This window comes from Anopheles bellator, chromosome 1, assembly GCF_943735745.2.
Source record: "Anopheles bellator chromosome 1, idAnoBellAS_SP24_06.2, whole genome shotgun sequence".
Classification (NCBI taxonomy): domain Eukaryota; kingdom Metazoa; phylum Arthropoda; class Insecta; order Diptera; family Culicidae; genus Anopheles; species Anopheles bellator.
The window spans coordinates 55,472,628-55,498,064 of NC_071285.1; the positions used below are offsets into that span (position 1 = coordinate 55,472,628).

General features: G+C 51.3%; 1 protein-coding gene across 1 annotated transcript in view; it reads left to right on the forward strand.

Moving 5' to 3' along the window:
- LOC131215899 (semaphorin-2A-like) overlaps nucleotides 1-25,437 on the forward strand; it is a 153,900-nt gene that overhangs the window by 81,432 nt on the left and 47,031 nt on the right. The window contains exon 3 of the mRNA XM_058210295.1: nucleotides 5,944-5,995. Within this exon, the coding sequence (XP_058066278.1) occupies nucleotides 5,944-5,995 (52 nt within the window). The remainder of the gene's footprint in view (nucleotides 1-5,943; nucleotides 5,996-25,437) is intronic.

The window sequence follows — 25,437 nt, forward strand, 5'->3', positions numbered from 1 at the left end:
TTTTAATTAAGCAATTTTCTCGCGCTTCCGTTGACCGGCCAATGAATAATGCACACTATGTAAGGCACTTGTTGGCGTCTGGATAGGCGTCGTCGGGATTCAAAAGCAATGCTCAGGCAGCACTTGGTTGCTTTGCACGGATCAAGGTCTTCACATTAAATGCCTGTCTTACAACTGCTCCTAAGCATTAAATGTGATAAAGCAAATGGCCAGTGCTAGCTCCTGAAGGATGCATTGAGCCAATAATTTGTGATAAAACGTTTTCAATGGACTTTCAAACGCAATATCTACGGGCTCGATAGTAGTTTGGAATGTGTCTTTCCCTGTGTCGTCGGAATTAAAGGAATACTTAAGGCATTCGTTTCATGTAGTCAAGTCGTCGTACAAGACCAACAGGAAGCAGGTTCATTGTTTTACGCAAGTCCTCGGAATCCTTTTAATTATAATTCCAAGGAAAAGGGCTTCTTCATATCGGAAAAAAGACATACAGCCTTACATGAAGCGGCATGAATGAGTGCCCTTGACGCAACCGGACGCTTCAACAAAGGTCCTTAAAATAGACTCGGCACTTAATTCCATTCGCCAGAACGGGAAATCGCCGTAAGCTAGCGGAAAGGGCCGTGATCGATTACGACTCAGCCTTCCGTCATTTCGCCCAGCGGCGTGGAAAGTAAGCAGCGAAATCTGCCCGCCAGAGAGGAGAGGATAAAATACTTATTACAGCTAATAAATATTTTATAAATTCTGCAAATAGATAGCCCACCGCGCAGAGGTTCGGTAAATTACACAGACCGCACACAAAGAGAGAGGCATCAAAAGGGGCGGACGATTATGTCCCTTGGTGCCCTTGCCGGTTGTTTCAGGTCCGGACACCGAAGGCCGAGAACACTGGCCCCCCCGATCGACGTCTCGAGTAGAATTAGCAAACGGATGGAAAGCTCACGTAGTTCGCGTAGCAATATTTCGATAAATAATTCATAAAGCCCACCGGGTCGGGCCGCGAAACACCACCCATTTCTTAAGCAGCAACAGCAGAAGCAGCCGTGTTTGCTGAAACCAGTCGGCGAATTGTTGCGGACCCGCTGGCTAAATAAAACCGACCTTTGTCTGGCGGGTGGTTCGAAGAATTTCGGGCGGGTTTGGCTGTAATTACGTCTTGGTTTTCGGGGTTTTGCTATGATTTTCCATCGAGCGCCGCGAGGTGAATGGCCGCTCGCGTTCCTTAGCGTGGATCTTTTGCCCAAAATAGGGATCGATTCCACGAATCAATACAATCTGTTCAGGCTCCTGAAGAAAATCGCTTTCGAAAGGCGGACGGAATAATTTTGATACACATTTCAAGCACACAAACAATTATACAGGTCCTCGACACGTGTGGACCTCTTTGAGGGCTGTTACTGCTTGCACTCCCTTAATCACACGGCATGATAAATGAGGAATCACGTTTTGTTCGCAATTGGCAATGGCGGTGTACGTTCACTCTCTATTAAATTTGCTTTTTGTTCAGAAACTAGTTCAAGGTACCTCACAGAAACAAACACATAACTTACAGGCCTCTGAAGGCCACCAAACACACGTTACATCGGTTTCTTGATTTTTTCATGCTTTTCTTCGCCTTCTCGTATTGGAAAACTAGTTCCCCCCGGGGCCGGGGAAAGTCCGGACAAGAGAACGATCAATTTTAGCACAGATTTTCGCAATCGACTGCCACCGACTGAGAGAGTCGCGCGTCCCTTCTGCTTCGAAGTCGGGCAAAATGTTTCGCGTGAATGGTGTTGTACAAAATGAAAATGTCAAAGCAGAGGCCCACCGCCACCACCACCACCAGCATTGGCCACCACCGAAAACATAGCCAAACCGAGCGAGGGTAGTCAACAAGCGGGCAGCAGCTTTTATCGAAAGTAAAATCGCCGTCCGTCTTGGTGCCCCCGATATGCTTTGCGCCAGACATGCCACGGGCGCCCTTGCGCCATAAACCTGATGTGTGTGGTGGCCTGAGGAGGCCAAGGGGGTCTGCGTGTCCCCTTCGGTCCTTCCGTTCCGAGCGGTTGGTGATGCGAGTGAATTAAAATATGTTTTCCACTCGATTAGCATCAGAAATCATTTCGCCAATTCGTCGACCGTCGTCGTGGACGGGCGAAGATTTTCGGTGTTCCGTTCGGGTTCGGGTCCCTATGGGGGGCGGGACAAGAACGGGTGGCGCTGCGCGGGGAATTCAATAAATTTTATGCTTCGACTTTTACTTGCATCCGGCCTGCGCGCGTGCCGACTTTTACCATGTGTTCCGTCACACCATTCCTGATATTTGCCGAACTTTCCCTCGAACCCGAACCCAGCGCTCGTTTGGCGGGTTGTGTAATTGAATTTTCCGCTACTTTCGGGAAAGGAAAATAAATTTCACCACCACCAGCGGGTCGGGGAGTCGTGAAAAGCGCCACGACGAGTATGATGTTTAGTATTCACGTGATTTGTTATGAAAGATTTGTTATTTTCTGTCCGCCCGATTCCGGACCGGACCAAAGTAGTCCCGACGAAGTCCGAAGGGTGGAATCAGCTTACGTCATCGCTGGACTCCGGACCGGAACGCCACTAGGCAACGCAACCGGAAGCTCTCGCATCTTGAGCAAAAAAGGGAAAGAACAGTTGCCTGGCCCTGATTTCTGGCGGCAATTAATAACGTTCACCAGCGGAACACTACGTCCGACGCTACTTGTCGTCGATAATTGACAATTGACAAGTGGGAGTTAAATTTAATCCGCGCTCACGAAGATGAGCTCGGCACAAATCAGGCCTTTTCTGTCTGGTCATGACAATCATTAATTATTGGACCGGTAGGCTCTCAACACTCTGCCATACGGATCGCGCCAAGTACAGTCAGTCAGCCAGGAGCCTGAGACAACTTGGCGACTTTTATTGCGCCCATCCCACCCCGCCATGAAAACTTCAAAGTCTCCCGGGGAAAGGCCGCATCTTCAAGTCGCGCAAGCTCACGATCCTTACTCTCACTGTCCTGCGTGATGAATGGGCCGGAAAGTTCGGAATTGCAAACCACTTTGGATGGCGCGCGCGCGCCCGCTCGCGTGTAATGCCATCGTGATTTATTGGCGGAGGCTGTGAAGAGAGCCAGCAGATCGGTGGCCCACACCATCCATCACGATGGCACACGCCCGAACCGGCCAGCCCGCCCGCCCCCCGGGGTTCGAAGAATTATCGATACAATCTGTTGTTCACGGGCTTGCTCCCGGGAGGTCCTCAGCTCCCGGATGACGGAGTATGTGCGAATTAAATGTGTTCCCAAATTTACACCACCTTCCGGGTCGGCGCGCGCGGCTCCATAAACGCACAAATCGCATCCGATTGGCCGCGCCCCGGTGCCCGGAACGGTGTAAATCCTTCCTCGTCCTCAGAATGGTTCTAATTTTAGCCCTGAACGCCCCGCCGTAGGCGCATGGTTGGAAGGTTTGAAATATTTCGGCTCCATTCCTGGGAGCTGAAGCGAAACAATGTAATTGTGTGTTTAACACTAGCAGCATACAGTTCCGCTGAACCAGTCATGTGGCTGCGATGCGGAGTACGTAGGCGCTAGAGGTGCGCCACCACACACTCTGCACTCGGGATGGTAATTTCTACAATTTCCTGCTAAATGTAAACGAAAACAAAAGCCATCGCAAACCGACCGGATCTCCGGGACACGACAATGGATGAACCGGGGACCATCGGAGGACCTACTCGATGTGCCGGACACTCCGAGGACGACTGACGACCGCCATCCACTGCCATGGGCGGACAATGCGAGCGAGTGCGCATAATTCAATTTATATTTATGCATTTGCATCTGTAAATATATGTGCATTTCGCCCATTTTGTTGTCGGCTTTCCACAGATTTATATGAAGTGATTATTTAATGTACGGTCCCAGGCGTCGGTCCGTCCGTCTGTTTGGCATTGGCCGACCATTGGCCAGGAGTTGCGTTTGGACAGGGAGTGGGCTCCAGGCCAAGTGGCCTGTGGCCATCCATCTCTCGGCCTCGGCCTGTGGTGGCTGAACCGGAGGGGGCACTTACACTGCGGTAGGATTACGAAACGTATTAACGGTACGCCGCCCGGCCAACGGGCAGCCATCGACAAGCTTCTGCCATTTGCTGTAAACCATAACATCCATTGGTTATTAATGTCTGGCTGCTTCTGGTGGTAAGTGGCCGAAAAAAGAACCCGACCCGTTGCGATGGATGGACGGCACATCCGAGTTTAAGCCGGCCACAGCACTTTAAGCGGAAACATTTTTGCCAAACTGAAACCTTCAATCGGCTTATCGAATCAACGGGCGATCTCGTGTTACGGCGCTCGGTGTCTGGAGCAGAGCAGGTCATAAATTTTAATACAACTTTATAGTCAGCGAGCGGAGACGCTGTCCATGCTGGCGACTAAGCAGTGGTAAACACGCGAGCTCTCGGATGTCCGGTCGGTGGCTGGAGCTCCGTGGACTAACTTGTGGTTGCTTTTAATTGAATTCCTCCAGCTGGACGCCGATCCGATCGATCGATCGATGCTGCTTGGCCAGCACAAATTTCTCGCACGCTGGCTGCCGAATAGTTGCCGCCATTAATTGCGCACATTTCTTTATTCTAGTTTGGTCTTGGCGGTGCTTTCTTCGCCGCATCTCACGCCGGCCCGCGGTGGTCAGCTATTGATTGCTTGAAGTACGTGTCTGGTTTTAGAAGTTCGTCTGGAGCCATGTAACATGCTGCATGGCCACACGGACCCAGGGAGCAGGACTTTGCTGGACTCGCTATCCAATTTAAGGGCAACCGGGCGACTGGCGTGGACCTAACGTTAGCTGGAAGGGATTCACAAGTTTTATTTGCGACCTCGTTACGCTGTCTTGTTGCCGGTCGTAAAGTCGCCACCGATCGCGGTGTGCGTTGTTCCGATAATCAATTTGCTCATTAGTGTGGGGGTCGCTTAAATTGCATGCCTTTCCGGCATGGGCAGATTAATTGCTCGTAAAAAGTGGTGTTTGAGATAGAAATTAAAATGGTGCACTCATCACGCTCCTCGTTGATGGTTCTGACGTAAATCAACATTTCAACAACCTTTTGGTTTCCAAATGTGTGTCGTCCTGCGTTCTGGTTGTTTCTTTGGACCCCATCATAAAATAGACTGTCTGGAATGCGTTCAAGGACACCTCCATTTCCCGTATGTACTGGGCACAAAACAACCAAACAAAAGCCAACGAGTGCCACACATCGATCGGTCGATGCATCCGCACCTCCCGTCGGGAAAACTTTCATCGTGATTTGATTAAAATTTTTACCACGCCATTCCCGGCAAGCCCGAGAACCATCGATGACTTTCCACTTAACCTTCCGGACCAGCCCGTCACTGGAGTGTGTCGAAAGCGGTGAGTTGTGGTGGTAGAGAAAAATGCTGGAAAATCGCCACCAAAAATATGATGCAAAAAATGTCAGTGTGCGCCACGACTGCCAGAAAGCAAAGTGACAGACTCCGTTTTTTTGCTATGCACTTCGTTCGCGAACTGTGAACGAGCAATGGAACCGGAAAACCGGTGGAAACCCCGGATATTGGTGAAAATACGCGAAGCGAAGTGGATGGCAGGATCAACCGGAGCAGAACCAGAACCGTGGAATGAAGCGTTCCGCAAAAAGTGCCATCTTCTTCAGTGCAATGTATGGGAAAATTCATCCCGTTTTTGGTGTTTTTTCTCGATGATTTCAAAACCTGCAAGTTGCACCCATATTCCTGTTGGTCCATTTTCCCCTCGACACACGGTTATTTGCTAATATTAATAAACAATTATGGCGTTTTAATTTAAGCTTTATTTTGCGCCTTTTTGGGATCGCTCTTAATCACCCCGCGGCATTCAAAATGTATGCGCAATTTTCATCACTTTTCCTACTAACCGTTTTTCTGCTCTATTTTCAGGGATCGCGTGTTTAAGCTGAACCTGAAAAACGTCAGCACGACGCTGTGCGGGGTAAGTAAAAAAAAACTCCTTTCGCCGACCGCCAAACGACCATCCCGTTGATTGTTCTTGTTTTAAAGAACGGTAGAAAACTTTTGGCAATTTAATATCAAACAATCGACGTCCTGTAGTGGATGTGTATCCTTGAATAAGCAAATAATGAAATAAAGGAAAATTCATCTCCTAAAAGGCAGCCGGCAGAGACGTGCCCCACGGGAACACAGCGGGTCACTCCACCGGGATCCTCCTCGACTGCACCGGGAAAGTGTCGCTCGCGGAGCCAAAAGAGTTGAGCGCGAAAGGCGACGCGTAGTGTCCAAATTTTTCCGGCGGCTACGACGAAGAAAAAGGAAATTGTTGTAGCAAAGCGTGAAAATGGCGACGATAAATTAGATTTATGATTATTGTTATTGTTTTCGCTGAGCGACCGCGCGACACGCTGCCTGCCAGGAAGACCGTCGTCTTCGTCTTCACCACTCTTTGGCCGGTGCGCAAAGGGTCGGACAACTTATCGGTGCCTCGGTCGTCGGTCGGAAGGGTTCCGGTGGCTTCAATTTCCACCACCGAACCATGGGCCCCGAGAATGGCGCGGTGTTGGGAAGCTGGAAAAATTTAAATTACCGGACGTGCCGGCATGTTTTGGGTACATTTTTCGAGTGTCGGCCCGTGCGTCACGAAACGGCGTGATCGGCTCGCTCGTGAAAGTTGAAGCTGTAATGGGGCAAATTATGCTCTTTCTCTCTCGCTGCACGCCGGTCAAGTGCAGCCGTCAGTTGTGTATCATTTTGGTACCCGGCCCCGAAGTAAATTACCGTCTCCGGGTGACGGTGCTAGGAGCCAATCAACATTATTTTATTGCTCACTTCGCAACGCGCGCAAAATCGAATGCGCTTGCGGGATTGGCCAAATTATGGCCGTTCCGGTTTGCCCTCCAAAACACGCCCGGTGGGAATTTGTGATTAATGATTGGGCCCTCCTCAGAGCCGGCCGGTCATGGCCATGTTCTCGCTGCTGTAGTGACGACGACGGTACAGGGAAGGCCATTCCGCTATGCGTCATCGCCCACAGCAACTCATCCGCAGCCAATGTTTCCGGTTGAGGCCGTTTGTCTTAAACGCCATAGCGCCAAAGCCTTTTCATTTTGTCTCAGAAACGCATAAATTCTGAGTTCGGGCTACAAATAACAATTTTTCAAACGCAAATAATGTTGCCGATGGGTTGTCGGAAAATCCGTGCAAAAGCCCCACACCACACAGACACAAACATTAAAGCCATAGTGTAGTGAAAAGTCAAACAGATTTTCCGCCTTAAGTCGGGCAACATATTTAATGCCTTCTGCAAATTCCCGCAGTCCGCACCCGTTAATCGATACACAGCCTCCGGGCGTGTTGGAAAAGTCCCTTTCTCCCAAGATCCGCCGGATTCCGGTATCGCGGTAGGGGAGAAAATTGAATACCAGCCCTTGCATCGGATTGGCACGCGGGGCATGGCCGTACCACCAGTAAACGCCCACATTACCCGTTCCCTTCGCGCCGTACAGTAGACTGTCGACACTGTCTCGAAAGTTTGGTTTTGGCACCACATATCATCATCCTCTCGGCGCCCCATGCCCCGCCGTGTGTATTTTCACTTCACAAAAGGGAAATTGACTCTCCCGTGGAAATGCTATCGCGCGCACCACGGAAACACCGAGCCGCCGAGCCCCCTTGGAGAGGATGTTTGCTCATTTTTCATCAATAAAAGCCGAAGGAGATTAGATCAGGACCGAGGCGATAAGTGGCATCAAACCGCGGGGAAGGCAAAAGGGAGAAAAAAAACAGAGATCGGAGCATCGGGAAAGGGGTTCCAGTATGTAAAACATCGTCGTGTCACCCCGAAACGAAATGGCGTAGAAAATGGGTCCATGGAACCACCGAAATCCCGAATCCATCGTTGCCGAAGCCGAAACATTAATCCAAAAAGCAAATCTATGCTGTGCACTCTCTCTTTTTCTCTCTCTCTCCCTCTCTCTCTGTGTCTGCGTCGTCAAAATCATCCGCAAGGCGCCCGACAGACACCGACAGACAGGCGGTGGCTTAGAGGAAGCGCAACAAATACGCTCCCCGGCGGACGATGATTTAAAATCCGAACGAACTATTTTTCAGCCCCGGGCATCCACGGGTCTGTCACAAGGACCGGTGCGCACCCGTCATCGCCAACGCCATTTTTTCTCGCTACGCTCCTCTTCAGCGCATTTTAAGCCATTGTAGAGGTTTTGGGCCGGGGCGCTTGGGAAGTGAAACCCATCAACGGGTGAAATATGTTCTCCCGTTCGCGGTCCTCCGAGTATCCGATTTTGGAGAGCTCTGTCGTACCCAGTGGCGCCCTTTTACCTCCATCCGCGCGGCCCGTGGAAAGCTTTAAATCCTTTATCGATGCGCACCGCGCGATTCGCTTTCGATTCGGGGCTGTGACGCCAAAACAGGACCACGACGATGACGAGGCTTCCCGGGATCCTAAATAGGATCGCTGGCCCAAAAAAGCCACCAAAGGGCTGGCGCACTCGTATTAGACATATTTTCCGGGACGGTAAAAACGGTGGAACGGTGGATGACGGCTTGTTGATTCGATGGTCCCGGGTGTGTTCTCGGCAGGATCTCGCCACCGCACCGGGCGAGCTTGTAATTGGCGCAGATGGGGCTTTGTAAACGATTAACTTTTGAATGGCTTCGCTGTGTTGGCGAGTCAATTGACTGTCGTCTCGAGCCTTCCGTTCCTTTTTTTGGGGGGCTCGTTTTGCAGAGTGCAGTCTTCTGCCAAACGAGCCGACATCCAGTCGGCTTGTGGTGAGGGATTAAGCACAAATCGTTGGCTCAAAGAATCAGTCATTTTTTTACGCCAACCTCTAGTGGGTTGTGAAACATGAGGAAGTCCTCTTATGGTTACTCGTTACCTTAACAGAAGTCAGTGCAAACGCGAGCCTTATGATCTATTTATTTGTTTAACCTCTCAGATGGGCTCAACAATCAAGAATAGTCTATTTAACTAGGGGCACTTGATCGTGAGCTGTAGTTAGGAGTCAATGTCCTTGACATCCGACGTTCGTTCTATTCGAGCTCCTCGGCATCGCACCTCATCGAGCACCTCTCTTAATGGCAGACGCATGAATCTCTATTGATTACTTGAGCTTATAAATGACTCAACATCGATAACATTATCAAACCGACCTAAACGGTGCTGCCTACTCTGGAAGAAAGATGTTTCCCACGGATCCCGGGAGGCCTGCTGGGCGCCCGGCAGGACTCATGGTCCTTGTGGCGATCCAACACTTCACCACCAGAATGCTATAATAGACCACCGCACCGCACCATCGTCGGCCTTCGGCCAGCTATTTGGTGGAACCGCAGCCCACCACCGTGTTCTTCCTCCCTTCGCGGCACACTGGCCAACCAGCAACTTGGGCACGCAAAAGATATTGAATATTGCCTTTTTTCCGTAACACACTTTTCTCGTTCTTCTCGAGCGCGTCCAGATCCAGGATATCCGGGGTTTTGCTGCCCATCATCACACGCTAGGTTTATTGGTACCGCGTGGCCAGTGTATGTGTGCAGGGGCTGCCTTTCCGGGGGGTAACTTCATTCATCGCCCACAGCGTGTGGCGTGTGAAACGTGTTTTTCACGCAACAAACTGCGTCGTCGTCGGTGAAGAAGATTTCCCACTCAGCGGGAGACGATTTTCCGCTTTCTCTTTTTTTCTCTCCGTGTAATGTTTGGCGTGATAGCCCGGCATTAACTTCTCCGGCGCCGGGTCCAGCAAATCGGAGACGATCTGAAGATTTGCTCCGAATTACAGCCCCCGGGACCACCACCGGGAAAGATCCGTTGGAAGTGCGACCACTTTTTGCCGTTGTCTGTCGCCTCGACGAACCGATGATTGAGATCTCTTTTCGGCGTGTTTTTAGGGTTTGTCTCGTCCCCCGAGCTGATACCACATTCATTTTCCAATTTTCGCACCTCCCAACAACTCCCGGCACAAATCACGACACTCCGACCCACTGCCACTGCGACGAGACTACGGTTGATGATGTCGATCGTCGGCCATTTGGTGGCTCGACCGAAGCGAACCGATTTTTGGGTGATGGAATTTCGGACGGACTTTCGTCCGTTTTGCGGGGCTCAAATTGATTGACTCGGCGCGCGCGTGTGTATGTGTGTGTTAAACATTGCTCTAGACAAATCGTCCATCGTCCGTGAATGCCCCCGGGGAGGGCCACTGTTTGTCTACTGGTTAGTGTGACTGTTTGTCTGTAATTTCAACCGGAAAATCGATACGGGATCGATGGTGACGGGGTTTTTCTTTCGTCCGGCGGCCTGCGTCTGCCGTGCATGCTGATGAGCTGTGGGCCAATCTGCGCTGGCTCCAACATGTGAGAGGGAGACACGGGGGAGCTTATCCACTGAAAGTACTTATCCTTCCGGAGCCAACTCAATACCTACATTTATTTGCGATCCGAGCAAAGACGACGATGATGCTGATAGCCGACCATCAACATTCAATCGCTGCGCACCATCGGACGTATCGGGTGCCAGCATGTTGCTGCCGGCCTGTTACTATTGCCCGGGCGTCCCAGATCGCTTTGCAAATTGTTTACCCGGCCGTTTGGGCGTGAGCGGAATATCTCGTCCTTTTATTCCGATGCCACTGAGCGTGTGTCCCGATATCCTTCCCCGAGCGAGCTAGCCAACGGTGCCATGCCGTGTGTTGTAGTGAAAGAAATAAATAAATTACTGGCAACTACTACGGGGACTACCGGGGAATGCCGTAACAACCCCCGCCCAGGCCGGCCGTTATTGATGATTGGCAAAATTTAATTACCATTTATGATTTACGATTCCGAGCCGATCCCCCGATGATCGGGCCCACTCCCAAAAGAGCCATTTAAATCGATGTGTCCTGGGCCGTGTCCTATGGAATCGTTAGCACACATCTCGCTGCCACAAACGTTTCCATCCGGCCTCCGTGGAGTGACTGACTTCATCCTCCGGTGCAGGTCCGCGTGCCGATGGCGGCCAGGAGCAGCAGCGCACAATCGGTTAGCTTTGCCACCGGCAACATCCGGGTTTCCGGGTTTTTCTCCCGGCTTTGGCGGCACGGGAAACTTTTCCTACGATATCTCGTCTAATGAGTGCAAACAAAAGAGCGGGGATTGTTGTGTTCAGTTCAGGAAACAACTAGCCGTGCCGCTTCCTCCCCGCTTCGGCCTGCTACTGCGCGGGGCCGCATCCGGTGTGGACAGGTGGCAGAAGTTTTTACACGAGCACCATTCGTCCGGTTTCCGGAGTCCTTCCGAGGAGGGACAGCAGCAGCAACAGAGCAGTTCGTTCGTTAGAGGTCCTTGTCCCGTGTGCCGAAAAAAGCGTTAACGTAGCGATTGTTCCGGTGGCTTGATTTCTGTGGACACAGTTTTGCTTCGAATTCCGAATTTATTTCGTATCTCGGCCCAAGGCGTATCCGTTTTCGGATGGGGCGCGGTTTGGTACGGCAATGGCAACCGGTTCCGGGACGGTTCGTAATTTACAGATTTTATTAGAGGCACCGTTTTTTTGCTGTAAGTGGGTTCAACCTCTCCGGTTGTGCGGGCTAAATTTACTTTGGGATTGCTTCGTTAGCGTGTTCTCAGTTTTTGCGATAAAAAGCTTCTAATTTACGGTCTTTCCGATAAGGGCCCGATTTGTGGGGATCTTAGTCGCTTAGCATCCCTTAGTGCGTCAATCATTGCGCTCTGATTCAAACATTTGCACAGTTATTCAGCATTTTCGATACATATTTTTCCATCAATTTGTTTGACGCAAAATGGACATGCCGCATGCCGTCCTCTGTATTTCCACGATTTATATCGATGACATGACACGGCGGATGTCCTGATTGAGTGTAGAATGTTTTATCTTTCATTTCAATTTGCGCCACTTTTTTGTGGTCCCCAATTTTCACACTCACTCACCAAAATCAGCAACTCATCATCGGCAGCGGCGGTGGACAGATTTGCGTGCGGTCGTCCCCGTAGCACGGAGCTACATCATCCCCTTTCACGGACAGAAACCAAACCACCATACCTCGTTTTTTTGGTTCATATTTTCCCGAACGATTCGAGCCGAACGGTGTTCCTGAACGCAGGTTGAAAGGATGGATTGCCGTGGGCGTGAAAATGAAAACGAAGGAACAGATGAGCACGCCACGGCGGGAGAGAGGGCAGAGAGTGTGTCATCCGCAGCAGCGGACCACTGGACTACGGAGACCACTCCGGAACTCAATCGCTGCGGGGCAACCCGGCGCCGGAACCGGACCGCACGTGGACCGATGTAAATTGATCGAGAAAGGGCCGGAAAATGCGGATCCACCCACCGGGAATCGTCCGAGGCGGCGAGTGGGTCTTCCTTTCGCTCGTGGCGCTTTTCCACCGTTCTTCCATCTTCTTCTACACGGCCATGGGACCGGCGTGTCCGGTAGATTGGCGCTTGTCGTCGTATTGATCCGAGCCGATTGATGTCAACCCAAACCCCGCCTGTACCCCTGTTTCGGGTGGGTCGTCTTTTCTTATTTTTAATGTGCACAAAAAACCACCCGAACCCTTCAGCGCGATGTGGAAAAGGTCCAACCGCAGGCTGGATGTCCTGCCCCGCGGCCAGTGCGCGGTGTTGGTAGTTATCAGTGGCAGGAGCAGCAGCAGACAGCACCAAATGCTTGCGGCTCTCCCAGGCGCATTCATTTGTTGTTTGGTTGGCTCATCATAATCACCGGTCGGGAAAAAGGGTCGGGCAAAAGGGCCAGGGCCAGCGAGAGCGGGGTTGTTCTGCAAGACAACCGCAACGATTGCGAATTTTCTCTGCGGCAGTGCGGTGAAAAGTTGGCCGGAAAAACTTGCTCTCACCCAGCGAGGGCCCCGAGCGCGACCCTCTTCGGAGAATCAAAACCCATGTTTTCCACGGAAAATCGGTTGACACATCGCCTTGTGCCGCAGTTCCGGTTTTTGGGCGGAAAGAAAGAATGAAATATGGCTCAAAGTTTTGAGCGGACAGAGGCAGAACCGAGAGCGTTTGATTGATCTGACGTCTGGCAAAACACGATCGCACAGCGCGCACAGTGAGTGAATGGAAAATCAGCATAATTTAGAAGAAAAAACCAACACTGACTCATTCCGGTGGCTCGCTCTTGCGTTAGGGGATGTACTTTAGCTCGCGACTAGGGCATAATTATTCATTCATCTGTTTTACGCGCAGCAACAACATCTGCAAGCTTTTTGGTTCCAATTTTTTTTCGATTAGGCCAGCAACGGTCTTTGGTGGCTCTAATTTGGTTTTAATGAAGACGAACCATCAACATGATTCGTTCGCTCGAAAGAAACCCGAAAATATATATAAGCGCATCGAACAAATGGAATAGAAAGATGAGGTTATATTAATTTTGGAACAAAACATTGACCAAAACCAAATTCCAAATCGATTTTCAAAACAATTTTTAAGGAATCCTTTCCAAGGGAGTCAGCTTGCTAGGGGTTTCAGAATGGCCCTTAGCATTGTAACTATGATACATAAATATGCTAAAATCCGTGAAACCGTTGATTGGCCATCTGTATCAGTTTGAAAAAAATTTAATCTACACAATATGCGGAACCCTCCGCGGGAGGGTTTTTATGATTTATTTGCCACCGCGAGACACCGCCAGTGAGTAGTGTCAATTCGCAACCTCACCCGAGAGAGCATGCTCAAAAAAGGGCACCCGCGCCACTCGCCACCACCAGAGATCGAAATCGTGAAATGGAAAATATAGATATCCGAATAATGAAGAATGGCAGTCGGAAATGAGGTTTTCCACTATTACGCCTGTTACGAAGGGGCCGCAGATTGGTTTCGGGTGTTCCCGACGCTGTGCGTGTTGCCGCGCTTACTTCATCGATGTCGACAGTTTTCCTTTTCCACCGCACCGGAACTCGGAGAGAAAGAAAAAAAACGCGCCGCCTATCGAAACATTCACCACACGCCATTGCGCCACGGCGAGCGTTACTGTGTGCTGCCTGCGTCGTCGGGAACTGAAGTCGAGTGGTTTTTTATGGGTCGCCCCGGGGTTTGGGGTGCCCATTTTTTTCGCCCCGCTCCTGGTTAAATGTTTTGTTATAGTTACGAAAATGTTGTTGGAAAATATGACAGCTGGGACGCCATCGGCGGCCACGTCACGAATCGATCACTCGAAGCGCGCACCGAAGGGGGAAACGTGCGTTGATTTGCTCCGATTTCAATTCCAATTACGGTATGCCCTCCGCCGCGATCACATAAATAATGCCACCGAAGGAAGGGCGCTTCATTTTCGGAAAGTATTCTAAATTTCGCACAAACTCAATCGCCCATTTATTTCTTCGGTCGGAATGCGGAATGTGTGACATGATAAAACGATAAGCATGACCCCTCCCCCGAGGGCCTGGCCGGAAAACTGCTGAGTCTGAACTAGCTTCATAAACGGACGGAAAACATGGGAAATTAACTCCATTAAATGGCGAATCTAAACCGCTTATCTGCGCCGCTCCCATTACAGGAAGTCGTCCGAAGAAAATCATTTTCGTAAACAGCGCGCAGCGGCCAACAAAACTCGGCAGACAGGTCCCCGTGACCGGGGATAATGAAGCTATTTGGGTGTTTGGGGCCGGCCCTACAATCTTTTGCGGTAATACTATCCCTATCTCTCTCTCTCTCTCGCGCGCGCAAGAGAGAGATAGTCCTTGTGCCTGTCCCGGGCAGTAAAACAATCTCGTATCGTGCACAGTCATCAGTTTTTGAAGTGTGAATTTATAAACAATTTTCGTCGCATTCGCTCGTGGAGTGGCGTTGAGGACCGCAGCAGGACTCTACTGTCCCTGCTAGCTAGGTGTGACCAAACTTCGCTTCCCCAACTCTGTGGCCCCAAAGTTCTCCCCGGCGGCGGTGTGGATGCGGTTTCATGCGAGTGAAACCGGCGACCGGAAGTGAGATATGCCAATGTTGCTGTGTTTGGCCGTCATCCGACTCGGGGCTTTCGGGGGCCCACCCCCGGGGCATAAGAGCCCGCTATGTCCGGGTGAGCCCTGTGGTGTCCTGTGTCTGCAGACGAAACGGAAATGTTGCTGTCTTGCCGCTGCCTATCTCACCGGCATCCGGTGTGTCCTGCGGGACCAGTGCTAGGTGCCCGTTGCTGAAGTCTATTTATCATCTGTCACAAAATGCTGACATAGGGAAATCTCATCCGCAGGTCGCCGGGCGCCGAGGAAAATTCGCCCAAAAAAAACCCAAAACCAAAATGCGGAAAGATCGGTTTTCCTCCTCCTCTGACGGTCGTGATTGTCCCGGCCCCCGGCCCCCTTGTACCATCAGGAGTTGCCCCGTGTAGCCGGAACAGATGTAAGACAACTGATACTGAGTGTCTGAGGCGCCTCTGAGGGGCATTTCGGTCGGAATAATAGAATAATATTTAGATAGAATTTAAATTAGCAACAAGGCGGCGGGGGCCGCTCCGGCGCTACCCACCCTGAGCGCCGGAGTTCCGTTGGGAAATTCGGAGGCCCGGGGAAAAAAATCATTTCCCGTCGGCTAATGTGTATGTTGCCGGCTCGTCCCCTCGGCTCGGTGTAGAGAGATCAAGAAATCGCTCGAGAGCTGACGCTGATGAACTGGGATGTGGCAGCTCGGATTTCGCCGCAGGGCCCCCGCGCGCCGGAAGACCACAAAACGGTTTACGAAACCGTCGACGGGCGGTGGTGGGCGGTTATGACCGACAGCGTAGGAGGAGGCCAATTTTCCTCCCACTCGATCTCGCCCCCGTCGGCAAAAATTTGTTATTCCGGAGTCCTCACCATCTTTATGTTGATGCCCGGGGCCGACGCCGAGACCGCGGCCAATGTTGGCGAGAAAATATGATGTGTTCATTGTGCGTGAAACGATGCGAACTGGCCATTCGCCGATGGCGCAGCATAAAAAAGTATGTTGCGTTATTCGTACAGGAAGCGAAATTCGAGACGCAACAAACATAATGCGTCCTGGCGAGAGAAGTGTGGATTATTGAAAACGAAATGTTAAAGATCCTGTACATGGGGTGGGAGCTGACGTCCTCCTCGGCGGGTGCCAGGCATCCTGACGAACCTCTAATAGCGCTCACTGCTCTCAAACGCTTTCACCCACCGAGTCGGCGGAAAACACGCGAAGGACATCCGGGCGCTTTCTTAAAGCATCGACCGAAGGAAACTCTGTCTCTCTCTATTGCATGGGCTTGCGGGTCCTGTGGCCGTCCGTTTGAAGTACGCCCCGTCTTAAGTGGCATTATGCCGTTTGCGTGTTTGCTTACGCGCTCCATAAATAAAAGATGACTCAAAATATTTACACTCAGCGAACGAAGCAAACAGGATGGCAAAATGTATCACGCGGCGCTGCTGTAAACGACGCTGATGGCGCGTCGACGGTGGACGATGAAAGTGGGCATCGTTTTAGTGATATTTGATTTCACTCACCGGGAAGCGTGATGGCGTCGATCGATTCGCCCGCTCAGGAAGATAAATGCGAAATTAGCTAAACGGCTACACGGCAAGGTTCAGTGCGCTACGTCAAGGATCAGGACCGTCGGGACCGCTGCTGGAATGTCGTGTCCCGAATTGCCCTTATTTGGTGATACCGTTTCTGTTGATTTTTCCACGCAGCTGAGGCCGATTTCCGCTGATGGCTGTGATTGATTTTTTGACACATGCTAAGAAGCCGCCATCCGCCGCAGTCTTTGATTCGCGTGCTCCGTTGCTCCGTATTTATGATCTCGTTCTAATCTCGTTACAATCAGTGTTGCCGTTTGTTTGTTTGAAGTCGCTGATGGTCGCCCCATCCTTGACTTCAAGGACCGACCCGAGGCCCTCACCCGAGACAAAAAACCTGAATCGGGATCATAATCATTCCGGCGAGCTTAATGAGATTAGCGCTCAGAAAAGAGGGTTCCTTTCGCCGCATGCCCTACACAGCCGGAGTGCAGCATCATCTTCTTGTTGCGTCGTCGGACGTCGGAAGAGCAAATAACACGATCAGAGCGCATCGCCAGCACGCCAACGATGTTCGATTTTGAAGTAGATTTCCCCCGGGAGGGAGTCGCCGACCGACCCACCGACCGAACCGGGGTTTCCGGCAGAATGCGTACGAATGGAACCCGCTGTTGTCGGTGTTCTTTCGCACACTTGGCGCTAATAATGACAGAGTGCGCCGGGATACGTCGGGCGCAGCAAAGTCGGAGCGCGCGAATCGGAATGGTTTTTAATAAAAACTCCTCCATCCAACAACACCCGGGCCAGATGGCAGCAGCAGCATCGGCACCGGGGAACCCCTTTTTGCGTACTCCAAGGATGCCCGATGCGAAGCAACCGAAACCGAGTGGCGCGCATGGAAATGAAGCCCGCCAGGGACGTTTGCGGAATGTGCGTGCAGGGAATGTGGAATTAAAGTTGATGTGTTCCGTTTAAGGGTTGATTAGGTCGACGGTCACCCCGGCAGTAGTCGAGCGCCGGGGAAGCACAAGAAACTCACGGCGCGGGCCCTTCGTTATAACTGCTGCAACGGAGAAAGATAAATGCGTTTACCTTTTCCCGCGTGTTTCCTGGCCCCCGTTGAGGGCGCTCACCCTACATATGTGTGCGCGCGTTCCCTATGGGGTAACATTAAAAACCGGTTGCGAGTTCTCGGCGAGGGCGCACGGAATGAAATCGAAATCAAAAAGGCAAAGGGAGGAGGGCCCCCGTAAAAGAGATAAATGAAAGAAAACCGTGGCCCCGTCGGGGTGGGTATTTAATGAGATTTGACGTGTTCGGCCGCGAAAGTACCGGAGCCCGTCACCTTTCATTTTTCATCGCGTTCCGCCAAACTTTGCTACTTTTTGCCCAACTGTTTTTGATGAAATATTCATTCCATGTGCCCGGCCCGGGCCGTGTGCGGGGAATTAAAATCTATTGCACAGTAGGGGGTACTCCTTTGGTGATGAGCCAATATTTGAAATCAATTATTTGTCCTTAACATTGAGTTTGTGATAAACACGCTTTTGCCGCTTCGTTCATAAATATGTTGCTCACGTACGCGAATGCTAATGCTCGTTCTCTTTCCTCTGTTTCAGGTGAGTCAACGGTTCCCGGACTCCGGATTTGCGCTTCAACTTTCCGTAAGGTTTTCAGCAAAACGAATCCAATGTTTGCTTACGTCAGTTTTTATGCCCAACTTTTAATGTAATTTCGTCCGCCGTTATTTTATTATTATCGCTGACATGTTCCCTGGGCCGGCTGAGGCCGCTTGGCCCACCGATGAACCAGCCTTTAATGGGTTACGTTCGCTTGCTCGCTTCAGCCGCAGCCGGAGCACTGTGTCCGTCCGTCTAAATTATTTTAAGTGCATCTCAACCCGGGGTCGGGAATTTACTTTGCCAAAAATTTAAACAACTTCACCACGGGGCCACGGGGTGTTGCCATTAGGACGAGTACGGCCTGTTTCGTCCTGCTCCTTAATTAAATCTTTCCGCTCCACTCTTCCCACGCCCGGCAGAATGTGGGCGCTGTGTCGCAACTGATTATGCTCATCAAATTACCGAAATAGCGTTGCGAGCGATTGCTCACATGAATAGGATGGCTTCAAAATCGGCGAACGGCTGCACCGAGCGTTGAAGTAAACTCTGAATTTTCCTATACAATTTGTGCGGTCTTGGGCTGCTACAAGGATAATGTTCTCTGTTGATCTCTGTAACAGTGTGGTTTTTACGCCAGTTCTGTTCTTTAAAATAGCTTCATCTGGCCACCCTAATAGGTGGACAGGCGACCAGCGTCAGCCCGAAGATGGATGCCTGAATTTCGCAAAAACGCCATTGTCGGCCTCGTAATAATTATCTCCACATCTGTCCCCGGCGCCCTGGCTCGGCTTCTAAATGTCCTTTCCCTGCCCGGCCGCCTGCCAAGGCCCCGGCTAATGCATGCCAAGAACACTCTCTCATCAAAGGAAGTTGGCACAGACACAACCGTGCCGGGTTCCTTACATCGTTTTATTTTTCCCGCACCGTCCGTTACGACGGTATGTTCCCGTTATGTTTTATTTATCCACTTCAGCCCACCGTGGACGCCGCGTGGCATCCTTTTGGGAGAGATTAGGTCCTGATTGCACGTGTCCTTAAGAGTACGCCGGCGACGGCGACGACGACGACGGAGCGTAAACAGCGTGTACCGTGCGCCCGGCGGTGCGTTTGGCTGCTTTCGCTTTTTCATGCTAACGACGTAATAAGCAGTTTGTAATCCGCTCGTCAACCCGCTCCGTTCCGCGCCGGGCTCGGCCGTCTGGGAACGTTTCCTAATTTGCCAAACATGCCTCCCGGAGCGCACATCACGGCGCGGCCCATTTCTGCGCTCGCGAGCGCAAGATGAAGAAATGCTGCCTTGCTGCGGTGTCCAGAGAGAGGTTAATGATCCCCCGGACATTCTTGGGTGTGCATTCCTTGAGGTAACAGACGACGCCCAAAGAAGCCACGGGGCAGTGCAACTCACCCACGGACGAACTCACGGCATGATGTAGCACAACTAATTCATTTTTCATGTGTTCCCCGGGACATTCGGAGAGTTAGGTGAGGTGGCCTCACCTTACAGATTTTGACCGCCTGGCATGTTACCGAATAAACAAAAATGTTTCAGTGAGATTGAAGGCGAACGGCTGCTTTATGGCTCGTGAAGCTCGTGAATAGTGGATGGCCGTAAAACTTTTGTGCCAAACTACCTGTGTCTGGGACTGTCTGCGTCTGGACCTGCGACGTCTCTCTTTGCGCGGAACACGTGCAAAAAAGCCCCAGAAACTCTCCGTCAAGTGCACTTACGGAGTGTTTATTTCCCTCCATTGCTTCCGACCCACCAGCCTTCTCACGAATAACACAAAGTCATCGGGGTTGTTGCCGGAACCTAGCGAACTGGCGGATCATGCCACCGGCGGACCATGAATAGGTGGGATATCCTGAGAAGATCTGAGCGTGTCGGAGTCGGGCTTCTTGGCCGTACTGATCTTTCCGCACCCCGTGGGAACGGAGCGCGCAATGCATTTTACTGACGTTTTATTTTCGTTCCCGGCCATTCTTTTTTGCCTCAAGCAACAAGGACTGCATCTTATTTTTCCCAAACACTCCCGGCTCGCCTACCGTCCAATCCCCCGGGTGGGTTGTCCGAACTCTCGTGTGTCCATTTGTTGGTCCAACCCGCGCCAACGGCCAACGGATCGATCCGCTTCTAAACGCAAACGTCCTCCTCGCCAAAGATCTCCATCTGAGCAGCTGGATGTGAGCCTCACGGGACGGGTAAGCTCACCACTGGAAGCGAGACCCAACAATTGTTATCCGGAAGGAAGCGGGAATCCACAGGAAACATCTTTTTCTCTCAGCTGCCGGTGCAAAGTGCAGGACCTCTTCGCTTCCGGCGGTGTCGCTGGCAGCCGAAGCGAACGGACCCCGACGCTACGCTAAGCTTCTTGAGCTCGCCCGCTGAAGACGATTCCGTTTTGCGCCCGTGAAGTGCGGATTTCTTATCCCCAGGGTGGGACGGGTCGGTCAGCTGGAAGAAGCTTTTCTTTCGCACCTTTCCGGCTGGTTGGACCGGGCGCCGGCCACTCCGAAGGATATGCAAAAGGAAATGTTTCACCGTGTTCTCCGTTTTGTTGACCGGACGGATCCTTCGGCGATTTTATGCTATCCTTTCGCTCGCTCGCTCGCTCGCTGCTGGCTCTGACATCTTCCGGGGATCTGCACCCGGGTCCGGATCATCCGGCGACTGCTTCGGAAGGATACTTTCGAGAACCACCACCGGAAGTAGCCACCTTGCCTCGACCCGCGATTATAAGCCATTGTGGTGGTGCCGGGTCCCCCGGGCAAGGTGCAAGGTTGGCTCTCTCACGGCTTAGAAACCCGGTCAGCCCGGAGGGAACCGTATCGGACCGAAACGAAACGGATCCAGAGAAAGAAGCGCCTCGCCGCGGGTGTTCCTTAAAATTGCACAAGAAAAGAAGCGATGCGATGCTTGTTAGTCGTTGGCCGTTTTTTTGCTCTCTCTCTTTCCCCTCTTTTTATAAGGAGCTCCTTGCAGACACCGGGGACACGACGAGGTCCTGTGTATGTGTACGTGATCCACCGCCAAACGCGCGTGATACAGCATCGTTATCCTTTGCGCCTTTGATGAAGGTGATTTGTTTATTCGTAAGCAACTAGTAAACTTCTCGGAGGTCAGGACTTGCCGGGACCAGACCAGACCGTGGCCAAGCGGTTAAAAAAACCAGAAAACCGACCGACAATGGAAGGCCCCCGTGGAAGGCTCCTTGGCGTGGCTATTAATTTTGACTGAGTGAGCTCTTATGCGGGTTCAATGGAGCGAAGCTGAAGATGGTTTGGCTTTTTGACGGCTCTTTTCTGTCCGACGGACACGACGCCGGCTGTGGCTTGTTAGCTGACGCCGGTGGTCGGTTAAACTTTGCCAGTTCTTTTCTATTGCCTGAACGGAAGGCTCAAATGCAAATGAAGGCTCATGATGATGTGCGCTAGCAGCACCGAGATAATATGTGTCAGGACTCGGCCGCACACAATCATCTTCAACCACAGGATCGCCTTATTTTAATCTCGGTTTTGTTTTTTATTGAAACATACCACACTTTAAAAGCTTCTTCATGCGCCACCGAAGCTCTATAGCTTCACGGTGAGACTATCATTGTTTGATTCATCGTCTTCCCAACACACGTGCACCTCCCTGTGTGGTCCGGAATGCCAAATTAATCTTTCAGAACGATTCGGTGTTCGCTTTAAAATATCTCTTCACTCAACCGTATCCAGCCTGGCCCAAAATGTGTATCCTACGCAAAGTGTCCTTCTCTCTCTCTCTCTCTCTCTCTGTCGCTCCGTTTGGAGTGCGTGTAACGGCACCAACAACGTGCAACACCACCGCAGATACCGCAGGAGGATGTGAATATATCAGAGATTATTCCGGTCCAAAGGACAGCGGACGGACGGCACACAAAAATAGGGCCCAGGCCCAGGATGCTAATATTGGTGGGGTTTTAAACGTTGCCGTTCACGACCATTGTGCACGACGACCACCTCCATTGTGTCGTCGGTCTATTCGCAAATTTTGCGGAAGGTCTGAACCCCCGAAATATGAGGCTGTGGGCCACCACACAGGAATGATGGTCGACGGCAGCAATGTTTGAATGCTGGATTCGAAGAATTTTTGGGGGGGATTCGAAGACTTCTTCATTCCGACGGTTGCCGGTTTAGCATCAGTTTGCGGAGCGTTTGCTTTCACTGTGTACGCATGGCGCATAAAGAATTCAAATCCTCAAACCTAGGGGCCGAAGGACGACTTCATGCGGGGCACCGTTTTGAGCCTCTCGGGGTTCGATGTGCTCTGATTGGCACCGATTACTCGCACGCACACGAAAACATTTTTCCTCAATTACATCACAAATCAAATGGTACGAAAGTGAAACTCCCCACAGAGTGAATCCCCACAGATTCCCCAGTGCTGGACGGTGGAAGCATTTACCAGTGCCAGTCTCTGTTTCCGGATGACACCGCACAGCAACCCACTCAAAGCTGGTTGGATTAACTGAAAATGATAAAAGCCTCTCCCGTGGCCGCAGAGACAGACGCGGGTGTCCGCCCTTGAGCGAGGGGAAAACTCCGCGGGGCTGGCCACCCGGGGGAAACCGCCGAGAGAGAAAAAAGCGACGACCCTCCAAACACGGATAATGGAAAGTCTCGCGAGTGAACGATAATAAATTTAGTAGAAAATTTTAGCTCTTTTTAGCGCCAGGCTGCTAGCCAGCCGGCGGGCCCCGTTAGCATATCGCACATGTTTGAGTTCTGACGAAAAAAAGTGGAAGCGTCCCAAACCAACCAACATCCTTTCAGTAACCAACCGTGGCGCCAACAAAAAAAGGAAACGAAACGAAAAAAAGGCCATATCTGTGGGTGCGTCTGTGTGTGACTTTGGGATTTTCCCGGCCCCGGCTTTGACTTTGGGCTGGGCCGCGTGGATGCAGCATTAGCGCGGCGATGGTAATGCCGTCGGTTTTCCTTTCACCTTTTTTCCGGGGGGAAAGCCTAACTTCAATTGTAAATTTAAAATTTCATTGTTTCCCGCGTTCCGGCTTTGTTTCACATCGATCGGGCTTTTTTTGCTTGAAAATTGATTATTTTCGGCTTATAATGACGGGCCTCCGGGAAGGGGTTGATTAAGGAAGCATCAAGCTTGGGCGCGCGCTCGCCGTACGTGATGTTTTCCTTGCAACCGATGAGCCCCCGGTGGTGACAATGGGCCCGCGGGAACTCTCCTTGGCGTGTGTGGCACCATTTTTGGGCGGCCCAGCATCACCCGTTTCTTCACTTTCGATTTTTGTCCTTCAACGCGAAATGAGACGCGCACAGAAAGGAAGTGCGAAAACGCCTAACGAAACGCCTTTCTCGAGTGCGGCCCCCGGGGTTCCCGATTTGAAGTTCAAGGGCCGTCTGAGTGGGGGGGTCGAGTCGAGTCTCGAGCCAAATTAGGACGTCCGCCGGTCGCTATCTTCCTTGTTGTTTTTCCTTTTTTTTCATTGTTATTTCGAGTGTCCTGCCGCGTCGGCCTTCATCGGTGTTGCCGCCACAAGGGAGAAGTACCGAGACTGTAGGCATGTTTTTAGTCCGGCTGGCCAAACAGGATGTCCTGCGTTTTATGAGCCTAACACAAACACCTTAGCACCGTAACTGCGATGCATTTCATCGTGGCGGTTTGGGTGAGCTTTCATGGCACAAGTCCTGGAATTGTTTTACGTTCCATTGACATCCGTTTTGATTTGGATTTTCAGCTGATACTATATCCAATAGCAAGTGTTCGTTCAATCAGTTTCCCTTTATGGCATTCTTCTACGACTTTTGTTGCACCTTAAAAAGCTTGACCGATGTGTTGGCAGCTTTGCAACTTGGCTTGGCTAAAAGCGTCACTCAACCCTTTGAGTATAACTTAATTGAAAATGAATTTTTAAATTGCGCTTTTCCCGCACACGGATGCCGAATACCTTACGATGATACTTTACGAATTAAAATAGAAACAATTTTAATAAATGAACGAGCAACATCAATGGCCGGCACCCACTTTTAATTTGCATTCGATTGAAAGCTCGCCTCGGTAGCATTAAAAGTGCAGCACTCCTGTCGAACGCCCGCACCGACAAGATGCAGTTGCACGAGGGAAAAGCTGCATTTATGCTGTCAATAGGACTCGTTACCCTACGTTCCCGGGAGAACCGGCTGACACAGTGCTAAATCTAAATGTCAATCCGCCCAGCCCCAGCCCAGCTGTGGAAGTTACAGTCAATCGAAGGCCCACCGACATGCAAATGAAGCACGCTTGATTGCTGATACATAATACACGATGAAGTCATTGCCCCGCGCCGGCCTCCCTCTCTGTGAATATGTGTGTGCGGGGGGGCCGGTGGAAAAAGGACACCATTCGCCGGCCGGCCGGCCGGCTAGGCTTCCCTCCCAAACATTCAAACTGGGACCGGCTGTGAAATGTGTTAATTATCTATGCGTAATTGCAATCCCAACTTCTGGAGACCCCTGGTCTTGCCAGCCCCGACTGCCCCGAGTTGAATAAAGCTTTCCCGTGGCCCCCACCCGGGTGTCCCGAAGGAATTCGGCAGCCCATTCATTGGACATCGGCTGATTTCCCACCACTCATCAGCTCACGAGCCTCCGGAGTTTAGCAAATATTTGCTCACGTCTACGCGTCCTCAGCCACCACGGCGAGGTCCCACCGAGATGTTAATGATGAAGCCGCGCGCGAGGATTGTGAGCCGAGGGTTTAATTCAATATTTTATGCTCCGCACCGATCCGGTCCCGCCCGGTGTGTGCGTCCCGAAAAACATGTAAATCATAATTTATGCTGATTTCTCCGCGACACAGTTCATACTAACTGATTGCTCCCGGAGCGCGCCACACGGTGGGTTGGCTTTTTATTTCCCGGCAAAGCTCTCCCGCGGGCCCCGGTTGTCAAAATGAGTTTTACGGCCGAGATTCATTAGTATGTTTTCCATTTTTTATGCCCCCATTTATGTGTGTGTGGAGGATCTTTGCGTATTTTTTCTCCGTGTCTCGCTCGCTCAGGTTGCGATAATGATAACATAAATTTGGACAGGATTTCAGCCCTCTCTCGGTTGCCGCATACCTGCGCCTTTGGGTAGGTAAATCGCATGATTTGCACCCCCGTGAGCTGAGAGAGATAGAGAGACTTTCGTTTCACGAGCATAATTTGCGTGTCGGAGTTCGGAAAATTCCATTAAACGAAAACGATGATGGCGACACGGTGACGAGCACGACAAATGCGTGCCATTTTGTGCCTTCAGCCGGTCGAACATATCTCCTCGAACGGAGGATATGTGGAGCATG